Here is a 15,232-nt window from a genome sequence, read left to right as displayed (position 1 = left end):
AGCAAGTACATTAAGTGTTCTCTTTACCTTACCCCGATTCACAACAGTAATTTTATAATTACTTTGATATAATATGATTTACAAGTTGAGCTGTCATATACAAAATTGACTTCATTTGACTTATTATTTAAATTGCTAATTTTCGCTTCAAAGAGAATTGGCTAATAAAAAGCAAGTGTAATTGAGACAAAATACAGCCTTAAAAATGTAGTAAATTACCCTCCATTACAAATGCAACCAAGATTAATCACTACAAAGGGTCTAATATTTACCCAGAATGCACAGCAAAACCCACCTCATATTTAACCTCACAAATCACTGTAACAAGCGTCCAAGTACACTAAATGCTCTCGCGTGTGCGTGTTCTCACACACTAACCCAGGCTCTGACAGATTAATCCTGCTTGCTTTCAGAGGTTAACCTATGAGGAGAAGATGGCTCGCAGGCTGCTGGGTGCTGACAATGCTGCCACAGTGTTTAACACACAACAGGTGGAGGAGGAGCCAGTCAGACAGGTACAGTATATACAGAAATACATGCGTGCATATGCACAAACGCAGCATTCGCACCTATCTACACAACATGCCACTGTGTCACATAGGGGAAAAAAGTTGCTTGTAAATGATTAGACCTTTAAATTTCTTATTTAAATAAGTGCATTTATTTACACATCAGTTTACACACTTTTTCCGAAAGTAGCTTGTGTTGCTAAGCTGTTGGAAGTTATGTAGAGCATTGTGGTTTGCCTGCGTGCTTGTAAATTAAAAAAGTTGTTTTAATTCAGCTAATAGCTCTGAGCTCCTGCATGTGCCTGCACATATGCATTTGGTAGGTCGTGATGTCATTTATTTAGTTATTACAATAAGTGTGCAGGAAGCATTTCGGAGGTGTGCGAAAAGGTTCATTCATAAACACACACGGACACGCTGTAATGTGTGTGACTGTGCACATGTGTGTAATAGGTGTGTAATCAGTGCACAGGATGTGACATCATCAACCCCCCACCCCCCACCTGTTTTCTGATCTCTTTACAGGAAGGGAACTCGGCTGATTCAGATTCTGTCCCTCAAAAGGTTGTTCATACGGATTCTGATATAACCAACACAGCAGCATTGTTGTCTTTCTTTACTAAGCATCCAAGTCTGTCTCTCCACACCACAGTCCCCCCATTTTGTTTTTTTGCTTTGTTGTTTACTTTTTTTCTCTCTTACCTCTCAGTGTGTGGTCACCCCCATGTTTTGGCCATTCACTACTGTATGTAACTAAACACAGAATGTTGATCTATACAGTGCACTATGTTTATAGTGCATTCAGGAGTCCTTGATGCTAGAAGATGTGAGAGAATATATTCTTTGGAAAGATCATACAATGAGAATAAGTCAAATATTTTTTCCTTCATTCAGTTATGGCCACAAGTGTTATGAAACTAGACGCTTTTGAAGAAAGTAAATTGTAGTGTTTATAGTGAAAGAAATTGATGGCAGCAAGCTGCATTTTACCATTTGGAAGAATTATAGAGCAGTGGTTCTCAAACTGGGGGCCGTGGCGCCCTGGGGGGCCCAAGATGGATCCAGGGGGGCCACAGATTTTGTGGCATTTTATGAAATATAGAAATTTATCATAGATTTTATGCAATCAAACATCAGAAAAATGACACCACCAACCAAAAGAATTGAGGTTCCAGCATTGTATAACTGAATGTTTTTGGTTTAATTAAAATTCTAAGTTTAAGATTATACGTCTTTATATGGGGGGCCGCAAAGCGATGCACTTAACACAAAGGGGGCCTTACAACGAAAAAGTTTGAGAACCACTGTTATAGAGAGAGAGAGTTCTGATAAATGCAATATTCTATGAATAGAGTTAAATCTTGAATTACAAAAAAGTATTATGTATTATAAGTATTATATGCCTTCTTATTGGTCATTGAATAATGGGTCGACCGGGCACTGAAGTGAGCGTGTCTGCTTTACACATTTCCTACCCTTGAGTGCAGATACTAAAATGCACATGCTTGTCTTCTGAACCGTGAAAAGTGGAAATCCTGTTAATGTTGTGTCATAAATGTAAAGTGTGTTTAGGATTCCACACATGTCAAATTGTGGTTGTCTGTGTGTTTATGATAGTAATGTGCATGTGTGTGTGCTGTTCGTGAAAGAGAACTAAATGGAGAGGAGGCATCATCGGCATGCGCAGGTTCAGTTGCGTGTGCATTTTTCTCGCTGCAGCTGCATCTTAAACCTGCGATTGTTGTTGTGATGTTATGAGGGCACACCATTCTCCAGATGTTTCTTATGACCGCCAGAGGAAAATCAGATGGAGAGAAAAAAGAGAATAAAAGCAGGAATATGCAGGGAATATGAATAAAAATGTGTAGACTGAATGCACCGTAAATGCACTATATCTGCTAAATGCATTAATATAAAAGTTGGACAAAACAACATGGCAAAAATCACAACATAAAATGGCTGTTTCAAGGAGGTTGGCTTTTAAAAACACTGCCTTAAAACGATCTGGCTGGTATCGATGCTTAAATAAACTGAGCCGTGTTCTGACTTTTTAGAAAATAATGAACAGAGAAGCTCTGTGAGCGAGTTCTCTTTGAATATTAGACTAGGATGGAAGAAGGTATTTTAGCATCGGAGAAACGACTCTGTTAAAAGATTTTGTGTGCCCTTCCTACAGTATTTTCTGCTTTCACTGACCATTTTACCCAGCATTCATTGCTCCCCTAACATCACTTCCTGTGTGTGTGTGTGACAGGAGTATAAAGTATCCAGCTTTGAGCAGCGGCTGATCAGCGAGATTGAGTTCCGTCTGGAGCGCACGCCTGTGGAGGAATCTGACGATGATGTCGAGCATGATGAAGATGCACCGGGAGAGAAAGTCGCGCCCTTCCTCGATCAGAAGCTTAAGCACTACAAGGTGTTCGAAGGCATGCCTGTGACCTTCAGCTGCAAGGTCATCAGTGATCCAAAGCCAAAAGTGAGGGGTCATCGCACATGCAATCTAGCTCTCCTATCATTCTTACATTCATGTTGCTTGTTAGTAACTTTGGTTAGAGAAAAAAAACAATTGCAAATATAATGACTAAAATATAATTAAAGATTTAAACCGAGATGGAGATTTACAGATTGCAGCTTTTATATTATATATGGACGTTTTCAAATGTCAACGTCTATAGTGGATAGGAGTGGTTATAATTATAAGCTCCGGACATTTCAAACATTCCAGAGCTTTATAATGTTTTCGAGATGCGCTAGTTGCTGTTGAAATGTTTGTTTGACAGTTTATGGTGTTTTGCAAAGAGGCATGTATGTTATAAAAGGGGTTTGAGGGAGAGGACACTGATATGATGAGATTCCTGCTATATATATATCTGGCTTTTTCACTGCAACGACTGTGATGACAGAATTCTTTGTAATATTACAAACAAAGAGGAAGTGGCACAGGGGTGAAAAACATGTTGCGTAATTGCATCTGTTATATCTGTGTTGTTTTCAGGTGTACTGGTTTAAGGATGGAAAGCAGATATCGAAGCGCAGTGAGCATTACCGTATCAGCCGTGAGCCGGATGGCACATGCCTCCTGCACACGGCCGCTGCCTCACTAGATGATGATGGAAACTACACTATTATGGCCGGCAACCCAGCGGTGAGACACAAACGCACAACACTTTATATAAGACACAAGTCAGAATAAATGAAGTTGATTTATCATAGTTAGAACGTCAATTATTGTGATAGAGAATGAAGCAGATTGGCGTTTCATTTTATTGACTTAGTTTGTCATCACCCTTTCACGCAAACGCACAAACACAATCAAATGGCTAGTTGGCTTGACCCGTGTTGTGTGATTCAGACAGATAAACATCAGCAGTCGGTCCACTCGCACAAACGGATTCTGAAATGTTCCAGATCTGTTCAATGAATCAAACAGTCAAACTGTGCAATCAATCACAAACTCGCAATGACAAACAAGGAGGTCGCACAGTCACGCAAGTTTATGTGGTCACAGGCCTCTCATTCGCTCTCCCTCTCTGTTTTAGTTTTAAAATGCCTTGTTGGCATGACAAATGTTTGTACAGTCATATTGGCAAAGCTGGTTGCATATAAACAGAAAAGATCAAAACAAAAAATGTAGCAAAACGGCATTGTTAAATTAACAAAAGATTAAAAAGCATATGCATCATGCGTAGCGCTCATTCGTCAAAAAAGCTTGGCATGTGAACCGATCTAAACACTGCAATCTGATTTCTATTCTCAGTTTATCTCTTCTTTTTTACTTGTATGTTTCTAATTACTATTTTTTTACGGAATGAAATAAAACAGGGTTTTTTTTCTCCTCAGGGAAGAGTGAGCTGTACTGGCAGAATGATGGTCCAAGCTGTAAACCAAAGAGGAAGAAGTCAGCGCTCCACACCTGGACACATTCGCAGGTATGCAAGCACCGCCGCTTCTCTACAAAGCCAGAGCTTTATTCTGGTCTCGACAGGTCCGAGATCAGGTTTAACCTTAATCGCTCTGATTTCGAGGAAAACACTCTAATCTGTTCCCAGACCCGTTGAATTTAATGCAGATCATTGTCAACCGCCAATGACTTGAGTTGATTTATGGGATTTGCAGTAAAAGAGGGCGTGTCCTGTGTAAAAGACACCTGTATGTTTTGAACGGTGATGTAAGGACCATTTAACAAAGTCTTTTGTGAAGAATAGAGAATGTGTGTTTGGGAATGGTTTTCAATGGGTGGGGTTTCCTCCTGATAAGATGTTATATTATATGTGGCCTTTCCGTCCTTTGAGTTCTTTACGTATTTGATTGACAGAGTCAATAGTGTCTAAAGGTACCGCACAATGTGCATGCCTATCATTCATGACATATGTTTAAGATTTCTTACACACAAAAGTAATCTGAGCTTCGTCTAAGAAGATTGGTTCTATTCTCATTGTTAAAAATGAGTTTTTACCGGTTCTTTTTTGGGGAACTACATCTTCGCGCTGAATGCGATTTCTGTTAGCACTAATTCATATAGTAAAATTACTTTAAATAGGTAAAACATAAATCTCGGGTTATTCGATCGCATATCTAAATGAAGGGTGCATTTGCAAAAACAGAACTCTTTACAATTTTTTCAAAAATTATGTTTTTTATTGTGCATTCCAAATAATCTTAATCAAACTGCAGTTGGTTTGTTTTGATCAAGAAATAATAATTCAAAAATACAGCTAACACAATAAAAACAACACCATAAAATCATGATTTTCGAAAAAAATTCAAACCAAGTTATCCGTTTTGAGTTATCTTAACTCTTTAAATATAGAAATAAACAGATTTAAAAAGTTTTTATTATCTGTTTGGTAGATGCATGGCAATATCAGGTGTAAACAGTGTCGTTTTCTTTCTCTCAGACCCCGCTCAAGGTCCAGAGACAGTGGTGATGAGAACGAGAACATTCAGGAACGTCACTTTCGCCCTCACTTCCTGCAGGCCCCTGGTGACCTTATTGTGCAGGAGGGCAAACTCTGTCGCATGGACTGCAAGGTGACCAGCGCTGTTACTCACACCAGTTCTGATATCAGCCACCTGACCTCCAAGCTTTTCACATACTGGAGCTCAGCACATATATTATCTTACTTCTACGCACTTCTACGTACGAAACTTCTACATACAAGTCGAGCTGTATTGACTAAATCTGTGGTAAGCCCTTTAAAACCAGAGACAAAACATGTGTTGACAGTTATGCTTTTACAATGGAAGTGACACGCAGACACAGTACCAACTGATGCATAAACAAACAACATTTTGTTCAACAAACAAGTTTTTGGCATCCCAAAATTAAAACTCTGTCATCATTTACTCACCCTCTTGTCATTTCAAACCTGTATGACTTTCTTTCTTCTGAAGAACACAGAAGAAGATATTTTGAAGAATGTTGTTAACTGGCCCCCATTCACTTGCATCGGTTTTGTGTCCATACAATAGAAGTGAATGGGGGCCAGTGCTGTTTGTTTACCAACTTTCTTCAAAATATCTTCTTTTGTTTTCTGCGGAAAACGTCATACAGGTTTGAAATGACAAGAGTGTGAGTAAATGATTTTTTTGGGTGAACTATCACTTAAAAAGACACAAACAAATGTTGACGCTCCCTTGAATCTGTATTGCAGTATTGATAGAAAACCTAAATTACATTTAGTGAAAAGCTGGAATTATCTCTTTTTTCTCTATTATGTTATTTAGTTTTCTTTCTCTCAGATCTATTTCCAGATCGGTTTCCATCTTATATTTCTTTAATTATCCCTCCTTTCTATTCTTCCTGTGCTTTGCTGATTTTTGTATTCCTGCCATTTCTGTATATTCAGCTTTGAATCATATTGCATTCACTTCAGACTTTATCGGGTTTATTTCTCTTTCTGCTGTTCATGTCTGGGCTGTAAAAATTGAAACATTGAGCTGTCACAATAAAACCTTTCACTGTGGTATAGAAGGATTCACATGCTTAAAAAAGATCAGTGACTCTCACAGACACTAAGCCCTTAATGTCAGAGGTATTAATAAATCTGATTTATTTCCACTCGCTTTCAGGCTTTTTATACTTTCCAAGCCCAATACGTCCCTAGTTGTTCGCAAGGTCTAAAATCAAAGAATATAATTAAAACTGTTTGTTCCTTTTTTAGTTAATCTGCTTTTTCACTTACAAAGTCATTAGGGATGATATGACGCAATTTTTTTGATAAAAGTCACAAATGCACTCAAGTTGGCTGTAGCGATTGATGTGATGGACGTTTTATGCATCGCACAGGGAATATTCGCACCCGGGGGAACAGCACTCGAACAGAGAGCTCACAGACAGGAACATTCTCAGGAACAGAACACGAATAGATAAACAAGCATTGTAAACATCTCAATCCACCCATCTCAGTCCCATGCGTAAACAAGCGTTCACACACACACAAACAAGCGTGAGCACACAGACGCGTTAACTGGTGGTCTGGTGCTGGCACACCTCAGGGTGTGGCAGGTGTTGTGTTTCTCCGGAATGTGAGAGATGGTGAAAACAGAGACCGGGCATTGTGCGCAGACCCATTTCTCATGAGAACCGCATGCATAGTAGATACCTACCAAACAGTCCAGTACACATTACACTGGGATAAAATACTTAATGCATTACATAAAATTTGAATCGCATGGAGATATGTTTTCCATACTGAAAGCCTACGATTGACATTTATTGTTCTTTAGGTAAGCGGTTTGCCGACCCCTGACCTTGTCTGGCAGCTGAATGGCCAGACCATCCGTCCAGACTCATCCCACAAGATGCTGGTGAGGGAGAACGGAGTACACTCATTGGTCATCGAGCCCGTCACTTGCAGAGATGCCGGCGTGTACACGTGCATCGCCAGCAACAGGGCTGGACAGAACTCTTTTAACCTAGAGCTCATTGTTGCAGGTGTGTAAGGATGTACATAACCATCATCTTCTGGTTAGGACGTTCAAACAGAAATGATAAATCGCATCCAGAATAAACGTTTTTGTTACATAATATGTCTGTGTACTGTGCATACATGTATATAATTAAGAAAAATAAAAATTATAAAAATATATAATTTAAATGATTGGTAAGTATAGATAAATACATATATACAAATATTTCCTAAATATGTGTGTATGTGTTTATAAATACAAAAATAATGTGCACAGTACACAGACGTATATTATGTGGACACAAACTTTTATTCTGGATGCGATTAATCGCGATTAATCGTTTGACAGCCCTAATTTTCATATATGTATTATATATCTATTTTCTTCTTAGCCAAAGAGATGCATAAAGCCCCATGCTTCATTGAGAAACTCCAAAACACGAGCGTGGGTGAGGGTCACCCTGTCCGTTTGGAGTGCCGCGTGTCCGGAGTGCCGTTCCCACAGATATTCTGGAAGAAAGAGAACGAGTCTTTTACTCACAACACAGACAGAATAAGGTACAAGACCTCTGCCAATCACAGCCCTCCTACCACCATTTCACCAATCAAACTGTTTATGTTCCTCTTATCCATAAACAGATGACATGAAATGCAAACTCCCTCCACTGATCAGTTCAACTTTCATATTAAATAGTTAACCACTAGATGTTATTGACAGGATTTTGTTTTGGACACAATATTCCACTCCCTCACTTCATGTGCACTGTTCATCTATATATGGCTGCTGAAGCGACGCCGATTTTAAGCTGTTAATGTGTGTGTATACACAAAGAGTGACGACAAGCCTTATAAAAGAAACATGCACTGTAACCCTACCACAGGCGCTACCATCTATGCCACCTCAGAGAGGCGAGAGCAGTTAGTCACAAGCTGTAAAATGGGCAATAACTTTGATGGTGAACGCGGTTTATTGATGTGGATTCAAATTAAAGTGATATGTTTATGGAGAATGAATATACTGTACAACCTGTTGTTTGTATTAAATCCCCCCGATCTCTTAAAAAGGCATAAAATGTTGCAACTTGCTCATTCTCATATGTCTTGCATTCTATTTCCCAGCATGCACCAGGATAACTTCGGGTACCTCTGTATGATCATCCAGCCTGCCCTAAAGGAAGACGCAGGGTGGTACACGGTTTCAGCTAAGAATGAAGCTGGCATCATCTCCAGTACAGCACGTCTCGACGTTCATAGTGAGTATAACAAAGCATGCAGGCAACGACGCCAGGTATATCTGGGATAACGGGTTATGATTGGTAACGTTCCAAATTGGAAATGAAGTAGTTTTAAGTGGTTTATCTGATCAACGTGTCATACACTTGCATAAATTGCTTCAGACAAAGAACAAATCTGTATTTAATCTGTCCAATAAAAGCATACTCCCTTCCTCCGCCCAGTAACGTTTCCATAGCAGTCCTGTCAGCCAGTGTTGTGTGTTTGCCATCCACAGCATGTTTAACAATACAGATGCTTTACCTAAGGTTAAACCAACACCGGTCTGGCAGTCTGTGTTCTGGAACTATACGAAAGTGTTTTTTAATCACGGACTGGGTGTAGTTTTATGCTGAATTGTATAATCAGTCATACCATGACTAAAGTTAAGAGTTACCAGTCTGAAACCAAATGAAACTTGGGGTTGGCTCAAACCGAAGTTTTTTTTTTTTTGTATCAATACTAAATCGATGCCTTAATACAAACAGGGTCATGTTTAAAAGTGCAAGATAGAGTTGCATATCATGTCATCTAATTGTAAACCTATAACTGAAATATAAAGTAAAGCAGGGCCCTAAAACAGAACTATGGGGCACTACATCCATTATGTTTCCTTTTTTCAGCCCAGTGGCAGCAGACTCACACTCCAAAGCCCAAGAAGGTGCGTCCATCAACAAGCCGCTACGCCGCTCTCACAGAACGAGGTCTGGACGTGAAGGCTGCCTTCTTCCCTGATTCCAATTCTCTTCCTCCTGGCACCCTGGTGGAGAGCGATGACCTGTAGACACTAGCACGGAGGATCTGACCTTTGAACCCTGATCCCTTAAATTCATTGCCAATACCAAGTGTACTTCATAATCCCCACCAATTTCCCAACATGAACCTCTTGCTGTTTTCTTAATGAGGTTGGATTGGAGGAGAAAAGTGGATGGCTCTAAAAGCCGTTCAGTCTTTGTGAAGGGGAGGGAGGATGCTGCTCGGCATAGATTTCGGTGTGTGATATTTAACATCAGTTCTCCATCCGAGAAAGAGAAGAGAAATAGACCATTCACTATACAATGCTTTGTTTTTTAAGGGGAAGTGACGTGGGGGGTTAAGTGAGGTCATGTCCTGCTTGTAAACAGATGTATTGGTTCGCTGGCGCACTTAATATTGACATACCTGCTATCAGACACTAATACAAGCACGTACACACACAAGCACATGCTTTGAGGAAGGAGGTAGTATACCGATGATCACCTTGTTGAGTCATCTCTTGATTTTCACAAGTGCCTAATGTTAATTATATTAAAAAGACAAAAAAATAAGATTAATAGCATCTAGCGCTGCATGTTACTACGGTGCCAACATGTAACACTTTTTTAATGTATTTAGTTACTATGCTTTAGATTAGATATATTTATGAAATGCTGGAGATGTTTTCCATCCAGCACAGGAAGTAGGACTTTTGGGGTTCTCTAGAAGTGGGGGAGGAGGGGATTTTGAAGGTAAAGCTGAGTACAAGAACACACCTTAAGCTGCATGGACCTGATCGGCTTCAGGGTTTTAAAATGACAAAGAAATCCTTAATTATAGTAATCAGCCTTATTTCAGACATCCGCAATGTTGACGGATGCACACCGCCATAGATCTGCTGTGTCTGGATCTCAGCACAAGTCCAGAGATGTTGCACAAGGCCGGGCCTTAATGAGTTTTTTCCCACCCTGTCTTTTGTTCGTTTTTTAGGAGCGATTAAGAGGAGGCTGACATGTCATTAACGTAAGTGGCGAAATTGCAGAGAGTTTTAGCCGAATGACAGGTTTGGATAAATGCAGATGTTTGTTGTGTTACTATGGAAATGAGGATGATGGAAGTGCAGGATGTAGGATGGGATTGTGCGTGTTTGTGGGCTGGAGAGTGGAGAACGACTAGGTTGCGGATTAAAGTGATAATTCACCCAAAAATGAAAATTCTGTCATCATTTACTCCCCCTCGTGCCATTCCAAACCTTTATGACTTTCGTTCTTACGCAAAACACAAAAGAAGATATTTTGAAGAAGGTTGGTAACTGAACAGCACTGGCCCCCATTCACTTCTATTGTATCCACAAAACCAATGTAAGTGAACGGGGGCCAGGTAACAACATTTTTCAAAATATCTTCTTTTGTGTTCTGCAGAAGAAAGGAAGTCATACAGGTTTGAAATGACAAGAGGGTGAGTAAATGATGACAGAATTTTCATTTTTGGGTGAACTATCACTTCAAGAAAAGTTTTTATAAGTATGATTACGTAAAACTGATTTTAATGGTGGCGGTGCATGAAATGAACAGACAGTGATGCTTTGCTCAGTGTTCAGGTTCGGGATTACAGAAATGCACACAAAATGTGATTTTTTTTATAAAAGATTTTAATCATTTACATTTGATCTTTTGGGGGGGAAATTTTTGTCGATCAGAAACCAAATGCTCAATTGAATTACAATCTCAATCATCTCACAGACAGACACTTACAAAACGTATATAAATATCATAAAATATATACATATAAGCCTTTGATTAAATATTGCCTTTCTTACACCGCTGTTTTATCCTCAAAATAAACGAAACCGATATTATGGGGCTTTTATTCTGTAATATTTTCCGTTTTCCAAGCCAACCTGTGCCTGTATACAGACTGTTTTCCTTATTCTGTTTTGGTCTATGAATAGTAACATAAATAAAAGTCTCTGAAAGTATTAAGTCTGGGTTGAGTCCAATTGCTCTTGGCGAAAACATTTCCCAATAAAGTTAAACAAGCTTTTTAGTGGTCTGCATTTTTATGATGGCAAAAATGCCAGATTTTATTCTTTGGTCTTTCAATTAGTCCGCCCAAGTTTCTGTAGACATAAATCGGATTGTGACACTTTGATGAATCTGGGTTGATTTTTGGAGTTTGGCCAGGCAAGATACTGAAGCATGTCTGGATTTAAAATATAACCATGACATCACAAAGTGAATCATATCCACCACGCATCGACCTGTGACCTCTGTCATTCCAAGCACGGAATGTGGGGCTGTAAACCCAAAAACCAGTGAACTAAAAATAACCTGAACCTTTCTTAATCTAATCCAGCTGGGCTCATTCTAGTCTTACACAATTCTGTTTGAAACAGAACTCCAGAGACATCAAGCCTGACTATAAATATAAGAACTCCAGAGACATCAAGCCTGACTATAAATATAAGAACTACCAGCACATCAATATATGCATGTAAACAGCTAAATAAAGTTCGTCCATGAAGCAATAAAATCACTTTATTTTCTTTATATACAACCACATCTTGCACACGTTCGGATAGAGTTTCATACCAAGACACGGATTGAGCAAAGGTGAAATGGTTGTACGGCCTCCATTTGTCCTCCTCGTATTACTGCCAGGTGATAATTTATGTTCAACACACACAAGTGTCAAATTATTGGTTAAACCCAGAGACTGATCTCGCACACCTCAGAGAGACCTTACAGCTATAACTCTCTCTTGCAGACCACACTGCTTCTTCAAACAAGTGGTGTTTTCTGGTGGACCATCCATACATAAAACTCCTTGTTTGTGGGTCGATGTTAGGAATCATTACATGGCCAGCTGTAGACCTCCATCGACTATCAAAATCTGTCCTGTGATATAAGGGGACTCCAGGAGGAAAAGGACAGCCTGCGAAACCTCTGTTGGCTCCCCAAACCGGCCCAGTGGAATTCTCTTCACCAATTCTTCCTTCTCCAGCCCTGCTGTCATATCTGTCTGGATGAATCCTGAAAAGTCAAGAATACGGTTTATTCCTGACTGAACCGAATATGAAAGTAAACATGCTGGTTAAAGGGCAACAGAAGTGAGAACAACAACCTGGAGCCACCAAGTTCACTCGTATATTTCGGGCAGCCACTTCTTTGGCTAGGGAGCGTGTGAATCCCTCCAGGCCTGCTTTACTGGCACTGTACACACACTGACCGGCGTTACCTTTCACACCCACCAGAGAGCCTGAGAATACATCAATAACATTCATGTAGTATTCACAAAACATCCTAAAAACCCACGAGGCTTATACATACTGTACTTTAGTCTAAGCGATTGAATACATATTTGTAACTTATTCTTCTTCAAAATGTGTCTGATTAGACACATTAAGATTTATAATTGTACATAATATCAAGTAATTTCAGACTATTCAAATATTTTCATTTGAGATGTAAATCTGGAGCTCTTGCGCCATCTAGTGGTGACCAAGTGAACACAGATGGATAGGAAATGCTGTTTTCCTCATAATGCTTCTGCTCTAAAAAATGTCTCACCTATGTTGACAATAGCTCCTCCGTGGCTGAGCATGCTCCGTAAAGCCGCTCTGCATGTGAGCATTGAGCCCAGCAGGTTGGTGTGCAAAACAGACACCATATCTTCAGATTTACTCCTTAATAACAATGCATCTCTAGGACACACAAAACATTACATTCAATAAAATAAAGCCGCATTTGTAATAATAAGCAATCCATTTAGATCAATCTCGCCTACATTGTTATCGTTCACACTGGCTAGTATGCAGAACTGTCTTTTGAAACAAGGCTATACCGACACAACACATTATTCTTCAGCATTAATTGGTGACCTCTAACCTGTTGATGCCAGCCGCATTAACCAGGTATCCAACTGTGCCGCATGTCTTACCGATGACCTCAAATGTTCTCTGAACTTCCTCTTCTTTAGATACATCACAACTAAGGCCCAAATGCTCCCCTGCAATGGAAATAAGGGGTGGTTCTTCAATTATTGTCTACTTTTGCCTACTTGACAGAAAGCTTGAAAAAATTCAACTTCATCTGTGTATTTGTCACCTAGAATAAAGATCTGATCGTGGCATTGATCAGCCCATGCATTTACCTCGTGAAATACCAAATAAAATGAGATTGATCAATTTTCATACAAGCTCATGTTTTATACAGATGAGTGTATAGGGACAAACCCAACTGTTCTTAAGCTGCCTTAACTTTAATTAAAGGTAGCCTATTTAAAGAGACTTTAAAATGTTAAAACTATCACAATTCACCCTTGAAAGTGTAATCTTTTTATAAAACTAGTTATTTAGACTAGAAAAATATATATGGAGACATGTTGTTTTCTCTATTTCATTGGTTTACACAGACAGACTGCAGTTATTTCTCTTTTAACACCCTTGTAGTTCACCCTAAAATAAAAAAATGCTGTCATCGTTATTCACTCCCACGTCCTTCAAATTCTGTATATGTGGAACACAAAAGAAAATATTTTGAGAAATGGTTTTGTGCCCATACAATGCAAGTCAATGGGGGCCAGTGTCCAAATCTTCTTTTGTGTTTTGCAGAAGAAAGTCATACGGGTCTGGAGTGACATGAGGGTGAGTAAATAATAACAGAATTTTCATTTGTGGGTGAACTGTGCCTTTCACTATAGCAGGTCATTCAAATTGATTCACCTCCAGGGAGAGATTCAGCAGCAGCTTGTGCTGCTTCCTTATTCCTAGACACCACTACAACCCTGTGACCCCTCTGTGCTAACAGCTGAGAAACTGCTCGCCCAATGCCACGAGAACCCCCAAACACTACGCCAGGTCTGGACATCCCAGCCCTACAAGAGAAAAAAGGGTCTATAAATAAAGGAGTCATATGCACATGCAGGTCTATAAGCAGAATCTCTCAACACACTTAAACCTTTTTTAAGTTTGGATTTTATTGGGTTTAAGAAGTTTTTGGTTTTGCTGTTGCCATCTTCTGTACAATGATCGCATGTTTTTAGTTAGTACCAAGGTAATAACATTATATTCCTTGCGGTGTTCCAGAAAGTATCATGTGGTAATGGTGACAGTACTTTTCATAATCATTTCAGCAATAGCAATATCCTTTGACATTCTTCCAAGCTGCAAAATTACAGCATCACAGAATTGAAATGTTTAGACTACGAAACGTCAAACTCACGTTAGTTCGATAATACCATCGACTGGCAGAGTTCTTTAATATTAACTTCAAACAGGGTTTGTCGTTCAACCCGACCCCTATTCAAACCTGATGTTGACAAGAAATGGGCGCCGCCATGTTGACTGAGCTGCAGCTGCACCGTGCGCTTGAGTCAGTAGGTGGAGCCAAACGCACTGCTTTCAATGAAATTTGATGGTGCCTATGCATTAACTTAATTCACATTATAATTTAGTTAATAATGCTTTCGTTTAAATTCTATAATGTCAGTGGAAGAAGAAAATAGCCAGACCAATAAACAAACACAGCCCGGAAGTAAACTAAAAAAAAGTATCCATGTTAATTATAGTGTCAATGTAATTTGTTCTGCGCCATAAAAAATGGAAAATACTTTTAAGTAATTGCCGGTCATTCATTAATATAAAATACTGAAACTGATATAATTGTTTCAAATGGACAGCATTATTTTAGTTCGCTATACGTTGTTTGTAAATGGCTTGTATGCTGTCATTTCACACCCACCCGCTTCTAACCAGTTCAAAAGCTCTTCAGTTAGGGGCCATGAAAGCGGATAGCGGCTCAATGA

The 15,232-nt window shown here is 39.3% G+C and overlaps 2 protein-coding genes across 6 annotated transcripts in view; one reads left to right on the top strand and one right to left on the bottom strand.

Moving 5' to 3' along the window:
* palld (palladin, cytoskeletal associated protein) overlaps nt 1-11,842 on the top strand; it is a 76,085-nt gene extending 64,243 nt beyond the window's left edge. For 2 of the 5 annotated variants that reach the window (XM_057352755.1, XM_057352751.1), the window contains 10 exons: nt 414-515; nt 1,035-1,073; nt 2,764-2,985; nt 3,505-3,654; nt 4,350-4,438; nt 5,408-5,540; nt 7,239-7,446; nt 7,813-7,978; nt 8,540-8,673; nt 9,316-11,841. In XM_057352755.1, the coding sequence (XP_057208738.1) occupies nt 414-515; nt 1,035-1,073; nt 2,764-2,985; nt 3,505-3,654; nt 4,350-4,438; nt 5,408-5,540; nt 7,239-7,446; nt 7,813-7,978; nt 8,540-8,673; nt 9,316-9,476 (1,404 nt within the window). In that variant the 3' untranslated portion in view covers nt 9,477-11,841. Of the gene's footprint in view, nt 1-413; nt 516-1,034; nt 1,074-2,763; nt 2,986-3,504; nt 3,655-4,349; nt 4,439-5,407; nt 5,541-7,238; nt 7,447-7,812; nt 7,979-8,539; nt 8,674-9,315 lie in introns of all 5 variants that reach the window. The other 3 variants (XM_057352750.1, XM_057352752.1, XM_057352753.1) reach the window with 3 other exon arrangements.
* A 424-nt stretch (nt 11,843-12,266) lies between these two features.
* On the bottom strand, nt 12,267-14,788 carry cbr4 (carbonyl reductase 4). The gene is made up of 6 exons (XM_057352756.1): nt 14,650-14,788; nt 14,151-14,302; nt 13,315-13,435; nt 12,997-13,130; nt 12,551-12,685; nt 12,267-12,459 (listed from the first exon to the last, which is right to left on the bottom strand). Exons 2-6 carry the CDS (start codon nt 14,293-14,295, stop codon nt 12,281-12,283), a joined length of 714 nt encoding a protein of 237 aa, XP_057208739.1. The 5' UTR covers nt 14,296-14,302; nt 14,650-14,788; the 3' UTR covers nt 12,267-12,280.
* Between the last annotated feature and the right edge of the window lie 444 nt (nt 14,789-15,232).

Source organism: Triplophysa rosa, linkage group LG15 (assembly GCF_024868665.1).
Source record: "Triplophysa rosa linkage group LG15, Trosa_1v2, whole genome shotgun sequence".
NCBI lineage: Eukaryota > Metazoa > Chordata > Actinopteri > Cypriniformes > Nemacheilidae > Triplophysa > Triplophysa rosa.
The sequence above is the reverse complement of the archived record's forward strand: the minus strand, read 5'-3'. Positions and strand labels throughout refer to the sequence as shown.